General features: G+C 40.3%; 1 protein-coding gene, 1 long non-coding RNA gene and 4 other non-coding genes across 12 annotated transcripts in view; 4 read left to right on the top strand and 2 right to left on the bottom strand.

Annotated features, from left to right (window-relative positions):
• Nucleotides 1-19,993, top strand: part of LOC140001875 (uncharacterized) — a 22,025-nt gene extending 2,032 nt beyond the window's left edge. The window contains exons 2-5 of one of the 7 annotated variants that reach the window (XR_011807540.1): nt 4,974-5,130; nt 5,533-6,143; nt 16,761-16,920; nt 18,987-19,993. This is a non-coding gene — a long non-coding RNA (uncharacterized lncRNA). Of the gene's footprint in view, nt 1-4,973; nt 5,131-5,450; nt 7,262-16,760; nt 16,921-18,371; nt 18,551-18,669; nt 18,800-18,986 lie in introns of those variants that run through there. The other 6 variants (XR_011807537.1, XR_011807535.1, XR_011807539.1 and 3 more) reach the window with 6 other exon arrangements.
• Nucleotides 2,775-2,847, top strand: TRNAA-AGC (transfer RNA alanine (anticodon AGC)). The gene has a single exon. It is a non-coding gene; the product is annotated as a tRNA-Ala (tRNA).
• On the bottom strand, nt 3,977-4,049 carry TRNAA-AGC (transfer RNA alanine (anticodon AGC)). The gene has a single exon. It is a non-coding gene; the product is annotated as a tRNA-Ala (tRNA).
• Nucleotides 6,721-6,793, top strand: TRNAA-AGC (transfer RNA alanine (anticodon AGC)). The gene has a single exon. It is a non-coding gene; the product is annotated as a tRNA-Ala (tRNA).
• TRNAA-AGC (transfer RNA alanine (anticodon AGC)) lies at nt 7,324-7,396 on the top strand. The gene has a single exon. It is a non-coding gene; the product is annotated as a tRNA-Ala (tRNA).
• Nucleotides 11,915-23,378, bottom strand: MCM4 (minichromosome maintenance complex component 4). The gene is made up of 16 exons (XM_027452109.3): nt 22,949-23,378; nt 22,676-22,834; nt 22,433-22,596; nt 22,245-22,343; nt 22,016-22,111; nt 21,827-21,922; nt 21,233-21,371; nt 20,577-20,797; nt 20,000-20,120; nt 17,627-17,886; nt 15,519-15,884; nt 15,040-15,167; nt 13,632-13,839; nt 12,921-13,149; nt 12,670-12,803; nt 11,915-12,347 (listed from the first exon to the last, which is right to left on the bottom strand). The coding sequence occupies exons 1-16, from the start codon at nt 23,019-23,021 to the stop codon at nt 12,255-12,257; spliced, it is 2,586 nt and encodes an 861-aa protein (XP_027307910.1). The 5' UTR covers nt 23,022-23,378; the 3' UTR covers nt 11,915-12,254.

Genomic DNA, 23,378 nt, shown 5'->3' with positions numbered 1-23,378 from the left:
CAGAAGGCATTTGGGCTAAAAGAAGGAAAAAAATATTGAGTGGAATTTCTAGTAATCAAGCCAGCTAATGTAGAGCTATTTCATTTCTTTAGTGTTTTGAAATGTACAGTGCCATGACTGGCATAAATCCAAGTCACTTCTGAAAGTGGGATTTATGTCACCCTGCTGCTCTGGAATGTTCTCATCATAACAAAATGCTGTGTTTCTAGGTACTGCGTGACTAAATAAAGCAACTTCTGAGTCTTTCAGAGCTTTTTTTCCACAAAAATACAACTGGTCATGCAAAAACGTCATAGGGTAGAAGTCCCAGCAAGCTTTCTTACTTCTCCAGACCTATTGACCACTGTCTGTGAGACAGCTGCAGGAATGTCTATGGTAGCTGCAAAATAATTGCAGCTGTAAGAACATAATTATTTTCTACAAATGAACTTCAGGTGCTTCTATCTAAGCTGATTGAGTTTTAATCTCAGAGAGAAAAATATTTTTTTCCCCAAAGCAGCTGTTTCAATCAGACTGAGGGAGAGAGCAAGTAACAAGTTTGTTAATGGGAGAGATGAGCGAGTGTTAGACATTTGGCACAGGGGTTTGTGGTTAAACTGCTGGTCCTCATCAGGCAGGGAGAGAATTGGGATCATGGATGCTGCAAAAGCATTTAACAATTTCAGAAAGTGAGGTTAGTGCTGGTGATATATAACTAAGGGGAGTGCTGGCTGGTGAATTGCAGCTCTTCTCTCTCTGGTCAGTGATAATTAGCATCTTGCTGCTTCACCTCTTTGGTTCTCCTGCCTCCTCTAGAGGATTCTGTTTGCTCTTCTTTTTGTTATTAGATGTACTGTTCCTAAAATAGTAATATTTCCAGAATACCTTTGGGTTTAAAAAAAAAAAAAAAAGCTGGACTTGTCCACTGTTGTTTTATCTTAGAAGTGTTGTTTTATCTTGCAACTGCTGGTCTACTTGGGCTTCTCTTGGTTAAGGTGTTCAGAGGTTTTCTGTGCTGTTTTTAGAAGCAGTATGTATCCTGAAACATGTCATGCTGTGACATTTCTAAAATCCTACCAACATTTGAGTTCTGGTATCCAGAAACTACAGATATCATGATGGTTATTGGGCAAAGGAAAAGAAGAAGGAAGGGACTTTCATTGCTAAAGGATGATCTATGTGACTTGTCCAAAACAGCTGAATGTTCAGGAATTAAAACATTGTCATTCATAAAAAATTTTAACGCTGCCAGTGGAACTTTCAAGAAAAGTAAGGAGATTGTGTTTTGCATTAAAGTATCTCCACAGAACATCCTCATCCTTTCTAAAGCTAGTACTTAAAACAATTTCATAGATATGTAAATACAAATGTAAACATGGGATGCTTTGCTTTAAATATTTTTCTGTGAACTACTTATGAACTTAATTCTCAAGGTTGAACAGGTGACAGTAAGTCTGCAGGAAATGGCGTACGAGTAGTTGCTTCTATGTTAAGTTAGTATGGTCAGAGTACCAAATACTTTAAACACTGAATATTTTAAAGGGTTTTAACCAACTTAATTGCTTGCCTTTCCATTACTGCCTGTTTTTTCTTTTTATCCATTTAATTGTCGCTTTCTGACTGCCTAATAAGCCAGCAGTTGGTTAGTGATTAATGTGACACACACCAATTATGGCAGTTGTCAGCACTCTGAAGCAGCAGCTATTTGGGCAAAGCCTTGTGGCTTTGCCCCTCCAAGCTGAGTGACAGGATATAGAGATTGTGGACGTGAGAGGCTAAAACCCGTGTTGGTATTTGAGTGTTGTGCTGATGAGATTGTCAGTCACAACAGGTTAACAAATCTGCATGTCCCAGTTCTAGCAAAGTAGAGCTCTTTTGCTTGTTTTATTTCTAATTTATATCATAATTCACTTATAGCATAATCATAAATGATTTTTTATCATCACTTTAGGAGAGAAGACTCTGGTAATTGACTTCAAATAACAGTAAATGTTCTGTTTTCTCTGTGTTTTCAGACTCTGATCCTGCAGAGTTGAAACCAAAGCACTGGACAGAACTTTCCATGCTGTTTCACTGCAGCCATGATTTTACAATTATTATCATTTTTTACTTTTTAATTACATGTGTCTGATTTGTATATGTATATGTGAGTGCGCTTGTGTATCTGGTAGTACAGTCACCCCTTAAGAGCTCCCAAGAGAGGCAGGTAACAGGAACTATTATTTTGTTTCTCGAATGCTCCTTTTGCATCAGAGCCTTTTGGTTTTGTCCCTTGTGTAACTTGGGCCCTGAGCTCTATTGCCACAGGAACAACTGGAAAACCTGCCGCTGTGTTCTGCAGTCACGTCTGCTAGGTTGTGAAATGTGGAAGTGGCTAAAGGCACTTGGCTCACGATCTTCCACTTTGGAAGTGGAGTTTCCTGGAAGTAGGCAGAATTGCTTGGTGTGAACATAAAGCTATGATTGCTTAGAAGCACAGCCCTTCTGTTACCCAGATGCAGCTCAGCTGAGTTCAGCCAAGGAGTCCAGGTTTCTGGCTAGGCCAAATTTCCCCTCTCCCCCCCCAAGGCTGTCAAGACCAGTTTGTTAAAGCGAAGACCTAATTGTTTTGGCATTGCACCGGAAAGGGGTGGCCTGCTATCCCCCACGGAAGGTGCTGAAGGTAAGAAATAGGGCTGGAGTGCTGTTAGGGTGCAAATTCCAGGTGAGTTTGGGCTGACAGCACTGCTTGTCCCTGAGGGCAGCAGGTCGCTGTGGCTGGTACATAGCAAGCCCGGGCGGCCCCTGGCGGCCAAGGGGAATTAGCTCAAATGGTAGAGCGCTCGCTTAGCATGCGAGAGGTAGCGGGATCGATGCCCGCATTCTCCAGGGAATGTTTTTGGTATTTAATCTTCGTGCAGAACTTAAAAATATTTCCTATTCGTACCGTTATACCCCCCCCCCCCCAAAAAAAAAAACAGGTGACAGTAAGTCTGCAGGAAATGGTGTACGAGTAGTCGCTTCGTTTGATGGCTCCAGCAGTTCCCTCTATAGCCATGAGGAAATGTTTCCTGTTTTTTTTTTCCATTACCAGGCATAATGTTTTTCTTTTCTGCTTTGGAAGAGACATTTGTAAACTTCTGTTTTCTCTAACATTGTGGGAGATGCCTGCACACACAGACAAAAAATGCGCACAAAAAATACATTCCTATTGACGGGTTTTAAGGAGTGAAACAAAAGCACCCTGACAGGTAGCACTGCCTCTTCTGCTTTTTGGCCACAATACAACTTTTGTACCCTATTATGCTGTAGGGCTTTTTAAAATACAGACACGTTTTCCCAAAGCAGTTTTGTAAGGATTAAAATAAACCAGTTTTAGTAAGCGTGTGCAGAGTGTTAATGGCTTAAGCTGTTAACGTTGATCAGAGTGCCTTTTTAGAGTGCAAATCGTTTTCTTATAAAGGGTTGAGCAAGAAATTGAATGTACGATGAGAAGATTGAAAGAGAGGCACTGGGAGTGACTGGGGGCAGAAAAGCGGGTGAGCTAACTAGCAAAATAAGCTAATTTTGGAAAATTGATTTGTAAAATACAATGCGTGATTAATGTCACTTGAAACTCTGTTAGGAAGATGTGTGTCCTGTCAATCATAGATACAAGGCATGCGAGGAAGCTGGAGAGATGGCAATTCTGCAGTGCACTGAGGAGATATATATATAAAATACCTACTGCTGTGCTTCCTTACAGACAATTTTGGTAACTTTACATATAACCGAGAAAAAAAAAATACACACTAAAAGCCAATTAAATGGTCAGAAGTTAATTTTAGTTGCTGTGTTACAGAATAACATTGCTTTTTTTTAGATTTGACAAGCGTAGCCCGCTTATTGAAATTTCTTCACGTTCAGTTTGTCTCATGAAATGGTGTCTGTCACCAGATAAGTATTTTCTTTCACAAACTTGAGGAATTTATGGAAGAAAAGCTTTATCTTCGTGAAACACTGGGGTTGGTCAAAACACTGGAGAATGCGGGCATCGATCCCGCTACCTCTCGCATGCTAAGCGAGCGCTCTACCATTTGAGCTAATTCCCCTTGGTGAACACTACTGAGAGTGGCCGCACTTCTGCAAAATCGCTCCCGGCTGCTCTCGTTGCTCCCCTTTACTGGGCTGGTTGGCTTATCCTGGAGCGCTGAATCGTTGGTGTGCTTATGTGCAAGGTCTGGTAGCTTAAAAGTCAGAGTGTTCACCCAACACAGGAGAAGCCGTGCTGCTGATGCACTTTCTGCTGTGTTACTTTGATAAAGTAATACTTGGGCAACACCTCCACTAGTGTTTTTGTAGGAAGACAAGAGAACTGTTTTGTTTTTTACTTCTTACAATGCAGATACCAAAAGGCTTGTAAATGTAGAAAGTACACTGATAATAGGCACTGAATGGCAATTTTGTTTTTCAGGTCTTCCTTTCTTTTCCACCTTTATTTTCTGTTAACATTCTACTTAGCTGTATGTAAATGATAAATATCACAGTTCAAACACTCATTCTTTTCATAGGTTGTGGAAATAAAGTACTCGTTTATCTCAACCTGCTAAATTATATTCTAGGTATGTCTACCTTTCTGTATTGACTTTGATGATTCAGATACAATAGTACGGCACCTTAAATATATGGGGTCACTAAAAACACTTCAGAAATAGAAGTCAGGTGTGGCCAACCAAAAAATTCCTTGGGAAGTTATTTAGGAAAAAGGCTGCTGTGGATTTGTGAGAGGCTGTGGGGGTAAAATACAACGTGAATGACAGCATCCTCTCAGAAGAAAATAAATTATGAAATTAAATATCAGCTAGTTAGAACTTGTATAGAGTAAGATTGCGTTTAAAAACTAGCACAATACAGATTCAGGATGGGATGTGGAACTGAAACTGCTTTAGTATCACTGCAAATACTCTCCTATAACTTACACTCTTCTACATTTCCTCAATCTCCATGCAATAATAGATAAAAATTCGTTCTTACAGCTCCTTGCAGTACCTTGTAACTGACTATATCGGCCTCGTTGGAGTAAACTGGAAAACAAATGTGCAGAAGTGTTTTGAGTCCTTCCCACATCTCAGGCCAGGTGATGGCCCACGGCAAATCTGCAGCTTGGATCTTTCCCATGTGGAATCTCACAAGGTTTGCCTCCATTTACAGTTTTCTTTATCTACCCTGTGCAACCTGAATCAGTTTGAAAATGGCAGATGACCTCTCTGTACTTCTCATCAGCAAATCTCTCTGCTGCCACTGACATGGCTAAGGCTTGGAAAAGCCAGCTCATAGTTTATTTGATGCCTAAATCAGATAAGGGTGAGGGAAGACCTCTGCAATAGTGCTATTTCCGTTCATTAAAAATGTCTATTTCATTTTGACAGTCCATTGTTTTGTGATCTTGATTTGTTATGATTGCCAAGTTTTCATGTAAGAAGATGAGTAACACTTTGTAACTTCTCTTTTAGGTTGGGAGAATTTCCTTACCCACATTGCTGCAAATAAGCTGACCTTTTTATTTCCTTTTTTTTTCTCTGTCCTGTATTTCAGCTGAGAAGGCCTCATGTACGCATACTTTTGTTTAGTGTGGATCACTTCAGTGCGTCTGCTTGGCAATGCCAAAACAAACTCATACAAGCTCGTATTACCTGCTTGGACTTCTGCTTTCTAGGCAGTTGTTGTAGGGGACCCCTGGGTAAATGCAGGTTCTGCATTATCTTTAAGCTGCTCCAGTGCACTGTGACATTAGTCACAGAACCAGCTGCCTCATCAAAACAGGGTAAATCTAGTGCGAGTGGGTGGCACTGACGGGCTGCAGGCCCTGAGTTTGTCATGTAAAGGAGCATGAAGTGCCTTAGCACGTGACTGTGAGAGTTTATAGGGAGATTGTATTTGACTTTTAACTCAGAAGCAGCCTGTCTTTTGGAACTTCTCCCTCATTCCTTCTCTTGCCTTTCTCTCAAGGAAACACTGAAACTTAGGAAAAACTTGAGGAAAACTTGAATCTTAGAGAAGGATTGATGCAGTGACAAGCATAGTAGAAAACCTCCTCAAGCAATAACAAGTAAATAGCACTATTTCACCCCTTATATAGACGCCTTGTACACTGAACATTACAGGGAGAAGGAGCATGCATCTACGGTCGAGTGAAGCAAAAAGTGGTATGTATGTTTTACAGTTACTGGGGATAAAACTGTTATCATGATGCTAGATCTGTCATGAATATGACATGAGCGTGCAGTGTGCTACTATACCCAGAAGTATGAACGGGTAAATGTTTCCTGCAAGGTGTAGTAATGCTTTCTGCAGTTTCCCATCAAAATAACTATTTTAGTCATCCTGTTTTACTCCATAAATACACTCGTAAATGTTACCAACTTAAACTTTGTGTTTGAGCCAGTGACATGGAGTGCATTTTTTGTTAATTATGGTCTTGCAAGATACCAATTATTCCAAGGAATATGATCTCCTTTACTTTGTTCCCCCTCTGCCCGTCACAGAAGCAGAAGCCACCTCACTTGCCCTAAGATTTCGTATTTCTTTTGTATTGTGCTTCCTTAATTATCCCTGGCATCTCAGAGCAGGGGAAAAAATAGACAAGCTCAAGGTCAAATAGTAGTATTAGCTCTGAACAACAGCCTTGGGGTTACTACTCATGATAAAAGAGCAGTCACTGAAGGCTGTTTGTATTTGCGACTACTAAAATCTGTGGTTGCAGGGTAAAATAGCGTGGTGGGGGGGGAATTAGCTCAAATGGTAGAGCGCTCGCTTAGCATGCGAGAGGTAGCGGGATCGATGCCCGCATTCTCCACTGTCATGTTTTGTTTGTGGTGGGAGAAACCAGTTCACTACAGGTGTTTTTGTGTATTGAATGGGAGTTTTGAAGTGAGATAAACCATTACGTGTATAGATGTTCATGCTTGCTTCTCAGATGCCAGGTAAGTAACTCACCAAGTAAATTTAAATAGTGACATATTTTAAAAATGTATAAATAGAAATTGACTTATCAGTTTGGGGTAGGGGTTTAAAATGCCCAAAAGTAATTCATCCCAAGAATTGCAAGCAATTTTTTTGTTGTTTTTGTTTTTAATTTTATACACCTGGAAAGCATGTTTTTTTTCTGTGTTGCCTTGTTTTCTTTACCACTTTGTTTGGAAATACTTAAATGAAGTATTAAAGATTTGATTTTGTAAACTTGTTGCAAAATTGCAGTTGATTGTGTTTTCACTTCTGGAGAGACCAGTGCAACAGAGGAGAAATAAAATAAATGTATTTAAAATCTGCAGTTCCATATACTCTTGATGCTCGAGGTTTTATGTTCCCTAATAATGATAAAAAGTGGGGGAATTAGCTCAAATGGTAGAGCGCTCGCTTAGCATGCGAGAGGTAGCGGGATCGATGCCCGCATTCTCCAGTGTTTTGTTGAACAATTAGAAACTACTAAAACAAAATATGTAACTATTTCAGTCAAATGCTAATTTTGTTTTAATCAGAGCAAAACTGAATTCCTTCTTTCCTCCTTTGGTGTGTGCTGCTAACAAAATCAAGCTGTAACTGTCTGTTAGTTCTCTATCCTAACTCTGAGCTGTACCTGGTCAATTTAAGTCAAATTTGGCAGAAAGACAGAATTCTGTGATATGAAGTTCTTACAGGCTTGATGAAAAACACTGGGTGAATGAAGGTTAGAGACCTGAGTCAGTGTCTCTTCTCCACCTGTCCAACAAGGACATTTAAGAATTTTTGTTCTTCCCCAGCTGTCCGTTCTGGTCCCAAACCAGAAAAACAGCATCTTCTATTCCTTTAAGGCTTTTGTGAAGCTGTAGTGTGAGCTGGGTCAGGGAGCCAATTCAAGTTTAAGCATAAAAATTGTTACCAATCTTACCACTTCTTCTAGGTAAGATCTTGTAGGCCTGTGTCCTACAAAAACATGCTGCAGCTGCTGTCTTTTAGCTATGTGCAGGTTACAGTCAACCTAAAATCAAAGGCTTCTTAGCCTTCTCACCTTTTTTTTTTTTTTGTCAGAGTTGCTTTTCGAAGAAGCTAGTGCCTGCCACACTTGTATTAGAGTTTTGGTGATAACCTTAACCAATCTATTTGATTAACTGACTTCGAACACCTTATTAGTTCCTTCTGATCCTTCTCCAGAGGTGGTTTCTTCGTGCTGCACTTGGCCCTGAGCCTTCCAGAAGCACCTGCACAGCTTTTTAGATATTAGTGAGCTAAATCTGCTGTGTCAGAAGTAAGCACCTTAAGGTGTGCGGAAAGTCCTACTAATTTCTTCACATCTTCTGTCAGTTTATGGCTGAGGAAGGAAATAACGCATGCAACTAGCAAAACACTGTTGTTATTCCATTTCTTGGCAGGTCTCCTTAGGCTGAAAACTTACCCTTCTCCTTGAACTCCTGGGTGTTCCTAAAATAGCATGTACAAATCTTAGTAGACAGGATCCCCAGAATTGTCCTCCTGAATGCCATTATTCTGACAGCAGATGTGACTTTAACTACTACATACTTATGATGCTGTGTTCTCCTCAGACACTTCTTGCCTTTGAGCAAAGCAAAAGGCCAGACCAAACGCTGGCTGTTGCACCCTAGCAAGGACTAACAAAGGAGCGTTAATTAAACATGTTGCAACTCTGATCCCTTAACAAGAAATGATGCAGCAGAGCTCCCAGAACAAGTGGTGGATATATTGCAGTGGTTCTCTCCTAAGATCTCCTCACAATACGGTATTTGGAAATTCAGCTCTTCATTAGAAAAGGTGCTCAAATTTAGGGAAAAGCTACCCAAACCCGCTCTTTACCCCATCTGGTTGAGAGGTGGGACGTAAACAAGAGTCATGGATCAAACCAAGTGGATGTTTTCTCTGTTATCAAAATACAGGACACTGAGGGAGTGTTTTAGGGTTCAACAGAACATTAAATAATTATTTAAATAGGTCCCCTGTTCAGATTTTATGACTATTTTGAAAATACGTTTTGCACTAGAAAATACAACACTATTTTCCTTCTCAATTTGGAGTCCACAGATGCCAGTCACACTGGGAGCCTGACTGTAGTTAGTCTATAAACAAGCTGTACTCCTGAAACCTTACAACTTCAATTAAATAGCTTTTTGGTTTTGAGCATTAAATAATTCAAGCTGGTGCTAGGCTAAATGTAAATGTTGTTATAAAGCAGCCGTAAAAACTGAGGCTTGGATGACAGCTTCCACATTGACTGTTAGTTTACCTAATGGATGATGAATATGCTTTTTGAGTGAACTACGCATGCATTTTTTCAAGACTATGTGTGGTCTTGCAGTGCCAGTAACAAACTGCAAATTGCTTACTTTCTTCAGTCCCTAGTGCTGTATCCAGATGGTAAGTTACACAGCAGCTCTAACATAACAACTTTACAGTAATACACTCCACAAGCGGGATAGAATTGTTTCCCTGACCAGCTATTTGACATGCAACCTCCAGTACGATTTCTTCTTTTCCAGAAATAATCCTGGAAGCTGTAGTTCCTTCTAGGGAGATAAAACTGGAATTCCACAGCGACTGCCAAAATTAAAAATGAAGCTTGATGAGGCTGACTTAGAACATGGTCTTAAGGGGTATATTATTTGAGGTGTGATGGCCAGAGGATAACCCTGATAGATCACCCTCACCTAGGACTTCACACCATCTGCTCTTAGTGAAGAACTTAACAAAACCAGTCACAATTAGGATTCAAGTCACTTTCAAATCAAGTATTATTCCAGGGAAATGAAGCATACCTTTAAAACCAGTAACAGTGGTAGCAGGTGACATTTTTGAGTGTATCAGCTTGTCTTAGTTTTCACCCCCCTAGAGTACCTGGTGATGGCATTGTGCGCTAGAAAAATAGAACTTTACCATTGCATTTCACTTAGCCAGCAGCTTTTCTTTATTATGTTAGAAAGGGGGCAGATCACTTAAGTCACTTTTAGAGGTCCTTATTTATTATAAATAATTTCTGCCCATAGGTTTGTAACTTTTTATTATGTCTTCTGTAGAACAGAACATACAAAAAACTTAAATGGCATTCTTCTCTGTTGTTGCTGATGTTATGAATGTCAAGTTTCTGGCTGGAATTCTTCTCCCTGATCATACTTCACTGAAACTTTGAATGACTTGAGTTTAAATGAATTTAGATATAATTAACAGCACAGGGTAAATAAAGCAGCAAATTAGGCCATACATGGAGTTTGAAACTGTCACACAGAGTAAGGAAAATATTCTCAAATCTGCTAAGTAACTTACTTAGATCTTCCTTTTGCTCTCCGTACGTTTCATTAGTATATGGGTGTTTAAGATCTTCTGTGGATTAAGATCTAATTTATTTTTCACTAAGCAAGACTGCTTACAATCATTACCATTCTATATCCGCCTAACCCCAAAGTGGCACTTGTACTCCTTGATAATCAAAAAATAAAAACACAGTTGGAAAACAAGTCAACAATTACTATGTAAAAGATGCAAGAGCCACCTACTGGGGTTATTCTGTAAGTGACACTGTGAACACTAAACTGAATAATGTTTTTGGTGTTTTTTACTTTAATAGAAATGTAAATAGTCATTTTAAATTGGAAAGAAGTTGAAATCTAACTTACAAACAAAACTTCCTTCAATTTCCTAGAACCCTTGATTTTACAGATATACAATTTAGTTTACATTTAAAAGCACTGGGTAAACAGAGCAATCTATATTCAACAGTAGGAGTCTCCATGCTGACAAACAACGTTAACTGCAGGAATTTGGGTGCTGTAACTACACGTATCACTATGTTTGCATCCTTGGGCTTTGTTTGTGCTTTTTTTTTTTTTAAGGACAAAGTCATCTTTTAAAAATTAAGAAGCATAAGAAAAATTCATAGTGCTGTTTTCATCTGATAAATGGAGGTACCCAATAGAAAAGGTAGCCTTAGTAAAACTATGGGAGTGGAATAGCAGGGGAGAAAGTCTTGTGAACTGAGGTAGTATTTCATAGGCCAGGTAATGTCCATGGAAAAAGTATGTAAGTGATAGCTTTCAAAAGTTAAGTGAAAGATAATTGCTTACACTTGTACCATTCTCACATAAAAGGTAATTGAAATAAAGGTTTGTTACAGCAGGGAAAGAAGGGGTCACAAGATGGTTACTTTTTAAACAAAATACATAGCTAATACAATGGCAGAGAAGATCCCATAAAACAAGTGCCATTAGAGAATCTGATTCCAGCCTTTAAAGTAGGTTGGAATTTTATTAGACTCATGTTTCTAACATATTTTTAAACTGTTGGACAGAAGTATAGCTCCTCCCTTGCACTTAAAATGAATCACAGAAAGCTCAATTAAAGTTAAGCAAACACGATCTTGCTCATATAATAAACCAGTAGGCAAGAAAAAACAGGTTCTAACAGGTTGTAAGTTGCCCCCTCTTACAAATTAAGTATATTCACTTCATGTTGGATGCAGTGGCACAGTACTCCTGCACTGTGCGTTCCTTTATTTCAATCCTTTTAGCCTGAAATATCTTAGTGACCAGCTGAGTTAAGCCCAGTGATGACTGCACTGAAATGAATTAAGGGACACTTCTGCTAGCTTAACTGTTTAAATTGTAGCAGTTAGTGCTGACCAATGGCTAAGGGCGTTTATTACTCAAGCTGGGTAGAATTGGGGAAGATTCTCCAGTCATGCATCACTGGGAGCTCATTTCTTTTAAGACTTATTGCATGGTATTGCAATAAATAGGGGTATCTTAATTTATCCAGTCATTTAAGATTGCAGTAAGAACACTTAGCTTCAAGTAAGAGATACCTGCCTTTTTTACCTTGAGGGTAACAAAGCATACTAACACCTTCTTTTATGCTCTCAGATATCTTCTGAGAAATTACAAAATCATGTTCAACACCGTGTATATTTATTTTCATTTGAAATTAATACTAAAAACACTTTTTAAGTGTCAAATAACTTTATTTCAGATTACAGCAAAGTCAAGTTTCATTTATCAAAGTCATTTAAGTTGAATTTTTACAGTTCATTCTGAAATACAAATCGTATTGTTAGCATGGTCTAAAAAAAACATGGCAGTTACATTTGCTCAAATGTAAATAGCGTCATTCAGCTAGGGAGTTTAAGACCTTCGTAATGGTTATTACTATCGGCACAAGAGATTGAGTGGCACTTCTTATAGCAAGTGATAGTCCCAAATCTTGAAGATCTTGCAGGCTAGCAATATAGTAAATAAGGTGAAGTAAAAGCCCTTACAAGTGGCTTGCAAGGAAAGACTAACTTACAGCAATCTAACAGTTTTTCCAGTCACAGTCAGGAAGTCATCATCAGCCAAGGCACGAAGTGCTTCCTCAAACATTTCCTTAGTGACAGCCTTAAAGAGAAGGGATAAATCAAGTAAAGATGGAGAGGAAAAAGGACAACAAAAACAGCTTACTTCCTGCCACTTTCCTTATTAGGTTTTCCCACCTCACACCTGCAAACTTTACTTATTTTTTAATTTGAGATCTGTCTGTCTGTTGTGGAACACTGACAGATTCAGAAATTGGACCTCATGCAGTGGAACTGGTTTTCCAGTTTTATTAAGAAGTTCAGGTCTCACTTCTCCTCCATAATGTGATTTGAGGACAAGTTGATTGGCAAAAACACCATGCTTTGAAATTAATGAAAATGTAAAAACAAACCAGGGAACTTACCATGTCAGACTGTGCTCGGAGATCCTCAAAAAGCTGTTGGTATTTCAAAGCCGGTGTTTTTCCCTTTGACTGGATAAGCTTCCTCAAGGCTTGAGCCAACTCCTCTTTTCGCTTACGAGCTGTTGCACTCATTCCTTAAAACAAGAAAGTAAACAGCCTTTAGAAATAAACTAAGGAGGACAGGTTAAGTTGCATTTTCAAATGACAAAAACCCAGTAACATCCCAGCTTTATCACTACAAAACCACAAACCAGTAGTGAGAATGGATATGTCCACAATGCCAGTCCTTGGATCAGTAGCAGACTGCTTCAGAGCTTCCCGATGGAGGCGTTTCGCTTCTTCTACGTCAATTGTTTCGACTTTCTCAGAAAAGCGTACTTTAGCATGTGCTTCCGCCAGTCGGATCAGAGACTCAAGTTGTCGAGGATATGCAGAAACCATTCCCCTGCCACTACCAATCTTCCTCATGTCCACGTATGCCTGAAAAGGAGACAGGCATTAACTACTCCAGTAAATCCTGTTACTGCTGTTACTTTCAGAGTCTCTTTCACCCGTCACCTGTTATCTCAGACTATCAGCAACCATGGAAAGCCATTCAAAACTATTTTTGCTTATGTACCTTCACAGTTCCTGCGCAATGAAGAATAACTGCATAGATACATCCTTTCCTGATAAAGCAACTGAGCCATAACTAACAGTTTTGAATGTGTATGTGTCTATGCTCACAAGATACTTAATTTCAGTAAATGTTATGCTTTTATGACATAGAATCAAGCCAACACATCTGAAAGTAAGCACAGAATGCCATCTATACTAATCCCTCCTTCCTTTTAAATTCTTGATATTTTTTTTGATATGTTTTACAGAGAAGTTGTATATAAACAGGAAGCACCCATAGTAGGGGATTTTGCCATTTTTGAGAAGTCAGCGAAGTCTTGGAACGTTAAGAGCAGTTACTTTACCTCAATAAGAGCCTGGCTTGCTTCTTCGCTTAACCTGGGATTTACATAACAACGAGCATAGGCAATGTAATCCCTCAGTACTGCCATGTCCATGTATTCCTCCTCCATCCTTTCTTCACTTTGATAGTACAGCGAAACCAAATGGCGAGCAAGACGCCTGTCGTAGGCTTCGTCACGTGGATCCAACATTAGAAAAATCAAGTCAAATCTGGAAGAGAGAAGAATCCAATACTTAACATATATACTGCCTTTTAATTTAAAGTAGTCTGTTTTATGATTTTTCACTTCACAAGTAGAGTCAGGAGTTACTCCATGTTCTATTAGACTGAAAGATACTTCTACAACTCTGAAATTCAGAATATCAGGGTTTGGATTTGCTTTCAACGTATGTGCCTGAATGTTTGAAGACAAGATGCTCTGTGAAATTCAGTTCCCTTGTTCAGTGCTGATGGCTTGTTTCTTTTTGTTTGCTTGTTTTAAACAAACAAAGAACAAAATTACTGCTAAAGGTGCTGCATTGAAATGCAACAGCAAACCGGGTGCATAGCTATCTAATTATTTTATGCATAGAGTATGCAGATAAAATAAACAAAACCACTTTTTTTCAGTTCAAACCTGAAAGAAGAAAAATACTTTGCAAACAGTAGGTACACTGTAGATTATCAATTATAGGTTGATGTGAATAAGAGAGTTTTAGCTAGCCAATCGTGTACTTAAATCCATACATAAACTTAAATCCAATAAATGGTGAAAAGTGAGACACTGCTCAAACCTGGCTTCCTTCAGTACACCTCTACTGAGGTACTGTTTGCCACTGTCAGTGGCTAAATTTAACAGCCCTTAATTGAATTGTAAGCAGTAGGTGTTCTCAGAATATCCAGCATACCATCTATGTACTTCAGATTTCCACTTACAGGAACTCCTCAAAGATGCAATTGCAGCACAAAGTTTAATTTTGTATCAGCAGATAGTGAATGTTAACAGCTATCATCCAAAAAGGCTACCACTGCTTGCTCCTGACTGAATTTCACAGAATAAAAATAAGCAGGCACAGAGCTTTAGAGTCTTCCACATCCAGTGCAAGTTCCCTAAATGTCAGTGTTTCACTTCAAACTTCTGTGGGTCTAAGAAAAAACATCCTGGATTTTTGTTCAAGCCATCACCCAGTGTAAGTTTCAGGATAGCTCTTCTAGGAGGTGATCATGAGACAAAGGAAAAAACAACAACAACAGAAGTAAATGAAGAGATCCCTGCAGATCTCACCAGGTGATCTGATCAAGATGTATATACTAGAAGGCAGCATTGCACTCATGCAGGAGCTATAATTCTGATTTTACCATACCGAATCAGTTTCACAAGAGGAAGTATAACATCTCAAAAATGAGACGTGCAAGGAGGAGTTCAGTACCTTGATAACAGTGTGTGAGGAAGCTGGATGTTTTCAATAGTAGTCTTTTTTGGATTCCATTGTGATTCTATAGGGTTAGCTGCTGCTAGGATAGATGTACGAGCATTCAATTGACAAATAATTCCAGCCTGTCAAAATGAAAAGCAGTTGTGAAACCAGAAACTTCAAGAGATCACCAGTGTTACTGAACAGGTTCTGTAATCAAAAATTCTATTGTAAAAGTAAGTAAATCAAGAAGAAAAGCGTCAATAATATTAATAATTATTAATTAATAATAATTAATAAAAGCATTAATAATACAGTTCATGCTATGAAAGCAATGTTCTTATGTAAATGAGATATGTTACATAATTTAGAATTCTGGTGTCAGTGGATCAATCCTATGAACCAACCCTTGTTCTTCTGGTAACATTAGGGTTTTAGCTGCTTAGCAGACACCATGCTTAGAGAAAAGAACTTGGAATTGAACAGACACTTACCTTTGCAATGGACAGAGTCTGTTGTTCCATTACTTCATGCAGAACTGATCTTGTGCTTTCATTCATTTTATCAAACTCATCAATGCAGCAGATGCCATTGTCACTAAGTACTAGAGCACCTGTCTGAAGAACCAGTTGTCGAGTTTCTGGATCCTTCATCACATATGCAGTAAGACCAACTGCACTTGAGCCTTTCCCGGATGTATACTGGCCTCGAGGAACCAGGTTATACACGTACTGGAGCAGCTGTGATTTACTAGTACCAGGATCACCACAGAGAAGAATGTTGATCTCGGCACGGAAATTGCCTCTTCCTGTGTTAGTGAAATCCTTTCTTGACCCACCAAAAAGCTGAAGCAGAATGCCCTAATATAAAACAAGAAAGAACTCTTCAGTCAAAACATCAACTCACATATAGTTAACAGAGCCAATCTAACTGTTGAACTGAACCATAATAAACTAATAAACTGAAACAGCGTTAAAATTAACTTGGACATGAAAAATGACACTGGAAATTTTTTTACAAGTCTGAAAGGGGTTTGTTCTTTACAGACAGCCTCAATTCCAATTAATTAGAAATATATCACAGCTTCTAACTTAAGTTTCAAGTTATATTTTTTCCATATCTAGTCCAAAACTTATGTCATCAAAAATTTGGTAACTAGTTCTGATGACAACAGAAAAGCCAGAAGAGACTACTGTTTACCATGAGACTGTGTTTTATCTAGAACCACAGTATTATTACCTCTTTCTTAGCATTAAAAAAAAAAAAAAAGCTTGTACCAGCTTTTTGTTCGAGACAAACCAAGTATTATTTTAAGAAAAACTACTGTGTTCACGAAAGGACCAACATAAAAGTTCTTTACATGCTCATAACAAGGTGTTTAAGGTTTTTATTTCTTTGGAACGTACCAATAATTCCTCCTGTATACTTCCTGAAGAAAGTCAGCGATGGAAGTTTTAGTAAAGAAATTTTAATAAAGAAATAAAAGCAACTTAATTCCGGTATTTTGAAAATATTGAAGTTACTAGTATAAACATATACTTTTAGTTTTATGAGTTAGCTAGAATTACCAGAGAGGAGTGTTCCCTCCCCCCAGATTTATCAGCTTGAAACTCTGGTATTTCCTAGGTGTGGAGTTTTTTTTTTGTTTGTTTTGGTTTTTGTTTTTAAAATATTTTCTTGAGCAGCATATATATACACTAAAGAGTCATTGACTATCACTTCTTTTCATTGACTAGTATGTGGCAGCTGGAAATAGGAAGGAAAAGGAGGAAAACTGTACACTACTTCATGGAAGGTTTCTACACAACTTCTTACAGCACAGAAGAAACCTTGCAGCACAAGCATGGATTGAGCTATTCATATTAGTTCTGTTCTTACTTAGAACAACTTCCACAGGTTAGTAAAACCTATTCAGTAGCTAAAAGCAGCGTGATCTGACCCATTATATTTTCCTCAAGGTCCCCAATATAGAATATGGGGGCTCCAAAGCATGTGGATTTCAGGCACTTTCAAGTATTAGTGACAGAAGTTTGGGATGATGTTGTGAACATGTTTTGGTCTAAACCTGAAGAACAGCCCTTGTTAATGAGTCCCTACCTTTCCTCAACTTCACCTGCTTACACCCGATGTGCCATATTAGTTTGGTGAGGAAATAACAAACAGAAAGCGTTTCCATTCCCTTTTCAATTTCATCATTGCATGGCTTTGAAATCAACTTCAAGCCATTTCAGCAACCTGTGAATTATGATAATACACAAGTCTGTGAAGAAAAATATACAAGTTTTTTTTAAAGAGGATTGTTCCAGTATGTAATGTTGCTTTGAGATCCACTACTGACTGTAGTTTATTTTCCCAGTTCTGACACCCTTCTACCTTTTCAACATCTTCCCTCAAATTAAGTCCTGAACACAATGAACACAACAGTGATACCCTTAGAAACCAACTCCTGACAAGACCAGAGGTGTTTAGGACTGCTCAAGACCCAGGGGTTTTGTTCATTTGTTTTTAAACTTCTGAAGCCTCATTTCTATAGCAAATAATAATTACAAGTGCACTTGCAAATAAGTAATAAATTACAAGACAAATACAGAATTTAGTTTACCTTTTTGATATCTTCATGCTCGTAGATACTTGGGGCCAATGCTGAAGAAAGTCTTTCATATATGTCTGCTTTTTTAGAAAGCTCTTTCAGAATTTCCACACGTTCCTCTGTAAACATTTTTTGCTCTGTTTCCTCATCAACACCATGCAGGCGTTTTGAATCAGTCTTGCGATAATGTATGACATCAATGTGGGTTTTGTAGACAGATTTTACAACACTGACCCTCGGATTAACTCGAATTGGGACTGCCCTGTAGATACCTAAACACAATTAGTGACAGCATTAGATATAAAGGTACTGTAGATACAGATACAAGATCCAAAGAAACGTAAAAACTGCCAAACTGAAAATTAAGTAAAATTAAGCAAAATAAAGCTCTTCAAAACAGACTAAATACTTGAATCAGTTTATTTCCCAGTACCACTAAGTCACTTGGAAGCTGACAGAAGATACTTCAGTCATCTATACCCTGTTTTTGCAGGTTATGTGTTTCAACATTCCTGTCAAAACAGCCTTCTCAGCAAGAAAAATGCTTAAGCATTTCTTAAAAAAGAAAATTTAAGGCTTGATACTTTTGCAAGGCCTGCTGCTTGAAATCTGAAGTCAGTGATTTCTCCTTTTTGTTAAGCACCAAATTTAATAATAGGTTTATAATGCATCTGTAACTGCTGGTACTATGGCAGGTGTCTTAAAACAGTGTGCTTTGTTTTTTTTTTGTTTTGTTTTGTTTTGTTTTTTTATATAGTTGAAGTATCACAAGACTTATTTTATGTTACTACTCTCCTGACATCAGACTCTATTTAAGATGCTGCCTCCTCACCAACATGCTCAGAAGCACAGAATTGTTGAGGCAAAAAGGGACCTCTCTGACCAACTGCTTGAAGACACACACATTTAAAAAATAAACAAACACCTTTCTCCTTATGTTTTGTTAACATTTCCTGGAGGAAAAAAAAAAATATTGAGTGCCTGTTTCCTTATGCATTGTCACCGGGCACCACTGAAAAGAGCCTGACTCTAACTCTATGACTCTCTCCCACCAGGTAACCATAAGCACATTGTAAGATACCTCGAGCCTTCTCCAGGCTGAACAGCCCCAGCTATCTCACTCAGCCTTTCCTCATTTGACAGAGGCTCCACTTCTCAAAATCATAGCCCTTCACTGGATTCACACCAGTACATCTATTTCTCCCGTGTATCAGAGAGATGGTGCTCCAGATGCAGCCTCACCAGTGCTGAGCAGAAGGGAAGGATCACTTCCCTCAACCTGCTCAAAATACTCCTAAATGCATCCCAGAAAGCTGAATGGCAAATCAATCACCTTATCTACCAAACACTGCTTCCAACCATTTTTTTGCAGGTTTACTGAGGCTGCGCTCCATCACACCATCCAGGTTGTTAGTGAAGATTTCTAACAGTACTCGGCCCTGATTTTGATCCCCGGGTATACTTGTGGTGCGGTGACAGGCATCCAGCTGGACTTGTGAAGCTCATCACGACCCTGTGAGGCTGGCTGAACTGCCAGATTTTAATCCATCTCACTGCCCACTGACCTAACCCATACTTCATCAGTCTGCCTGTGAGGCTGTTACGGGAGGTAACAATGAAAGCCTTGCTAAAGTCAAGCACAAACAGCATCCACTGCTCCAGCCACCTCATTGCAGAAGGCTGGTATCCACTGTAAATTCATGCTACTTCCAATCACCTCCTTTTCCTTCGTATGTTTAGAAACTTAGACTACTTTCTAGACTACTTCTTGTATCACCTTCCTTCCTAGGGGTCAAAATGAGGTTGACTGGCCTGTAGTTCCCCAGGTCCTTCCCCTTGCCACAGCAGTGACGCTAGCCTTCTTCAGTCCTAAGGAATCTTCCCCAGTCACCGTGATCTTTCAAATATAATTGAACAGTCTGACAAAGACACTGGCCAGCTCCCTCAGCACTTGCGGGTGCATCCCATTGGGTCGCATTCACCACAGATCACTCCTGCAGGTCTATCTGCCTGCAGACTTGAGTTACCTGGATCCATAAAATGGCTCATCCAAAGCATTTGGAACTGCATCCCACTCATGGTTCCCTTAGCTGATTTGATTTTGAGTGAAGCAAATACTTGAAACAAACAACTGAAGGTGGCAGCTTATGGCTGCAGGGGGCACACACAAACATCTGGAAAGAAGGAAGTATGCTGCATAGCCGTTTTTTAAGCTACAAACAAGCAGATGTAGGTAACACTGTACAAGTTACGCTAGATTTCCATTTCACAGAATTTGTTGGATGCACATTACTCATCCTATGAAGCACTCAACTCTCGGGCGTACTCAGATTAAACTGCTAAGATTCAGTGAAGGTGGATGCAAATACTCAAGCCAGACTTTACCTGTGACGTTAACTCTGTCGCCTGGTTGAACTTTATCAACGAGGTCATTGTGAGCGAACAGCGCCACTGTATGAGGCGTCTGCCCAGCTGGCATATCTTCAGGAGACTCCTGCAGTTTGATCTAGCACAAATAAAACACACTGAAGTTTAATTTCAGAAAAGGAAAAAACTGTCCACAAGGTGTTACAACAGGATCTTGCATTAGATTCTTCTGCATCATTTGGAATCAGGAACGTTGCTCACGAGCAAAACATCTCCAAACAGCAAAACTGATCAGTAATAAAAATGATATGGCCCATCCAGCTCAGATAGAAATGGGTATACTATATGTAAAGGGGCTTCCATTTGGACAACGTTTAGATATTCATACGTACTTCATTTCATCTTTTCACTGCGCTTCTCCAAAATATGGGCTACACTTTCACTAATTCATTCCATATGTGAAAAGGGAGAAAAACATTTTGCTCTTTTTCAAACTTTCAGTCTGAAGTAAGACACTAATGCTATTGGTGGTATTAGGGGTTAAGGAGCAAAACCTGAAAACTTTCATTTTAGCCACTATCAAAGCGCAACATACCATCTGTTTGTCAGAGAACATGGATCTGTTGTGAATCAGGGCCATGCTGTGCGTTGTGTTACAGTGCTTGCATACCGATGGTTCAGCAATCCTGCCACGATCAATTTCTACTCTTGTGGTGAAAGCGCAAACCTGGCACTTAAAGAATGCTTCTTGCATCTCGGGAATTAACTGGGAACTTCTGATGACCATGCCACTGATGGTGATAAGCTGATCGATATCTACAAAATACAGATACTTATGTCATCGTGTCACACTCTTCAAAACAGCCTTTCAAATTACACATTATGTTAGTTTTTAGGTGGGAATTAGGCATTCAGTTAGCTACCAGTATTATGTCCAGAACAAAACAGAAATAGTTTGTGCAGTACAAGTATACTAATTCACATCAGCATTCATACAAAATAGTGTTCTGCACCTGAAGAACTAAGAATGTAGGTAGCTATGTCAGAAACATTTCCTTTACGGATATGTTATTCAGCATTTGGGATCTAGAGCACTAACTTCCAAAAGAGACGTATATAAACTGAAGGATATGAGTCTGAATGTACTACAAGTCCAGTTCTACACAGTCATCATGTAAGTTCTGTGTTAACATTAAATAGGTTTATATAAATCCTTAGGATTGTTTTTTAGCATGGCAATCAAAAGTTTACCTTCAGGATTCAGACTTCTCATATTCCTAGTCTTCAGTGCATTATATGGCCGTACTTGAATTTGATGTTCTAATATGGAATCAGGGTAACGATCAAAAAAGATCTCATTTGCAGCCATGTCAAACGTTGGGATGACTTCCTGTATAAAATTATAGAAACATTTAAGCTTAGAAATTTAAAACAAAAATAAAACAACACCCCACATCACACACAAACAAAACACAAACCTCACAGAATGAAATATTTTTGCATAAAGCATTTTAAGTGTTGCTGATCAGCCAGGAACAAGAAAAAGCCAGCTAAGCATTTCCTACATAACAGGCAACTCACTGTTTAAATCAGGTTTAGTTATTTGAGCATTGCAGAAGCAAGAGGTACAATACTTAGGACATTGCAGTTTACCAGCTCATTTTATATTTATGATAGACTCACCTGTAAGTTTTAACCACTAGGAAATAAAGCATTAAAATGAAGAAATGGAATACAGACCTTACACTGAACATAGAAAACACACATTGCATTTAAACAAAAATACCAAAAGCTGAAAATACAAAAAGGTCTCTTAACAGTCAGAAATCAAGCGTATTACTTCACCTGAGGATAGCAGATCAGTTGTCTGTAAAGATTTTCATCAAATGCTCTTAGATGGTCACAATTTACATTCAGAAATGGTTCCCCGACCATATTAATCTGCAAAATATTTGAAGAGAAAACTTAGCTCAATAGCAGGTAATGCCAAAAGAAAAAAAAGAAGAAAGCTACATTTTGCTACGTTACAAGTACCTCTTCAAGGCGCTGCATGTAGCGCGGCTCATTAAGATCCAAGCCGATGTCTTCATCCTCTTTAGCCAGCGGATCAATGAAACGCTGAAGAAACCTCTGGATACCCAAGGTGGCAGGGAAAGATGTGTGAAATTGAGTAGTACATGCCTCTATTTTGTATGAAATTTAACGCGTGTGAAAAAAATTAGCTTTTCAATCGGAAAAGGAGGAGGAGGAGCTGTTTGCCTACCTGGAATTTCTCCTTGCAGGCGGTTACATTCACATCGGTCCCCCAGATAACCAGCTTCTGCCCCAGGGATTGCTCACTGGCTACCAAATCCTCAGCCGGCTGCAGGGAAATAAAGGAAGCAAGTGGAAATACGGGCAGCTGGGCTAAAAAGAAGCAGTTTGGATAGAAAGCGTGAGGCGATGGCTTACCCCATCCGAGTGCAGGTCGACTTGTCTGGCTTTGCGGGCCGAGCCCAGGTCCGGCCGCTGCCTCAGCGGGGTGCCGCGGGCGCCGCTGCGCGGGGTGCCCTCCACCCGCGAGCTGGGGGTGCCGTACGTCAGCGGGGAGCTGATGTCGAAGTCGAGAGGGATGGCTGCGGAGAGAAAAGGGCTCGGTCAGCCCCGTCGCGGAGCCATGTCGCGACAGAGCCGCGCCGAAAGCTCTGCGGGTACCCGAGTGCCGGAACTGCGGCGGGCTGGAGAAGAGCGCGTCGGCGGCGCCGGGGCTGCGGGCGTCGGCGGGCGGCGAGGTGGGCAGCGGCTGCAGGTCCCCGGGGGAGGCCGAGTCATCCGGGCGGCGCCTCTGCGACGGCGGCGAGCGGGCGGATTGCGCTGCGACAGAGCGGCCGTTAAACCGTTAAGCACCGTTAAACGCCGTTAAACCGACAGCAACCCCCCCCCTCCTCATCATCCTCCCCGCTCCCCTTCCCTCCGCAGCGCACTCACGGGTGGCGGGGTTGCTGCTCCGGCCGCGCTTGCCGCCGCGGCGGCGGCTGGGCGTGGAGGCGGGCGACGACATGGCTGTGGCGACACGGCGGCCCGCCGCGGGGTCCCCGGCTCAAAATGGCGGCGGCCGCCCCCCAACCCCTCAGCGCCGCTTCCCCCCCGCGAGCCCGCCGGGGTCCCGCGCCGGCCGAGTCACGTGCTGCCCGTCTCGCGCGCTTTCTGCCCAATGGGCGCGCGCGGCGCGGCGGGATGTCCCATCGGCGGCACGGCGGGGGGGGAGCGAGAAGGGAAGGAAAGTGTTGGGGGGGAACGCAGCCCGTTAGATCACAGCGGTGGGTTTGGTGGGGTGCGCGTAGCGATGCTGTTACGCTGCGAGCCGCGCATCATCCTGACGAGCCGTAGGAAACGCCGCACACGCCTCACACACCAC

The sequence above is a fragment of the Anas platyrhynchos genome, chromosome 2 (assembly GCF_047663525.1).
Source record: "Anas platyrhynchos isolate ZD024472 breed Pekin duck chromosome 2, IASCAAS_PekinDuck_T2T, whole genome shotgun sequence".
Lineage (NCBI taxonomy): Eukaryota > Metazoa > Chordata > Aves > Anseriformes > Anatidae > Anas > Anas platyrhynchos.
Note: the sequence above shows the minus strand (reverse complement) of the source record. Positions and strands in the feature narration are given on the sequence as shown.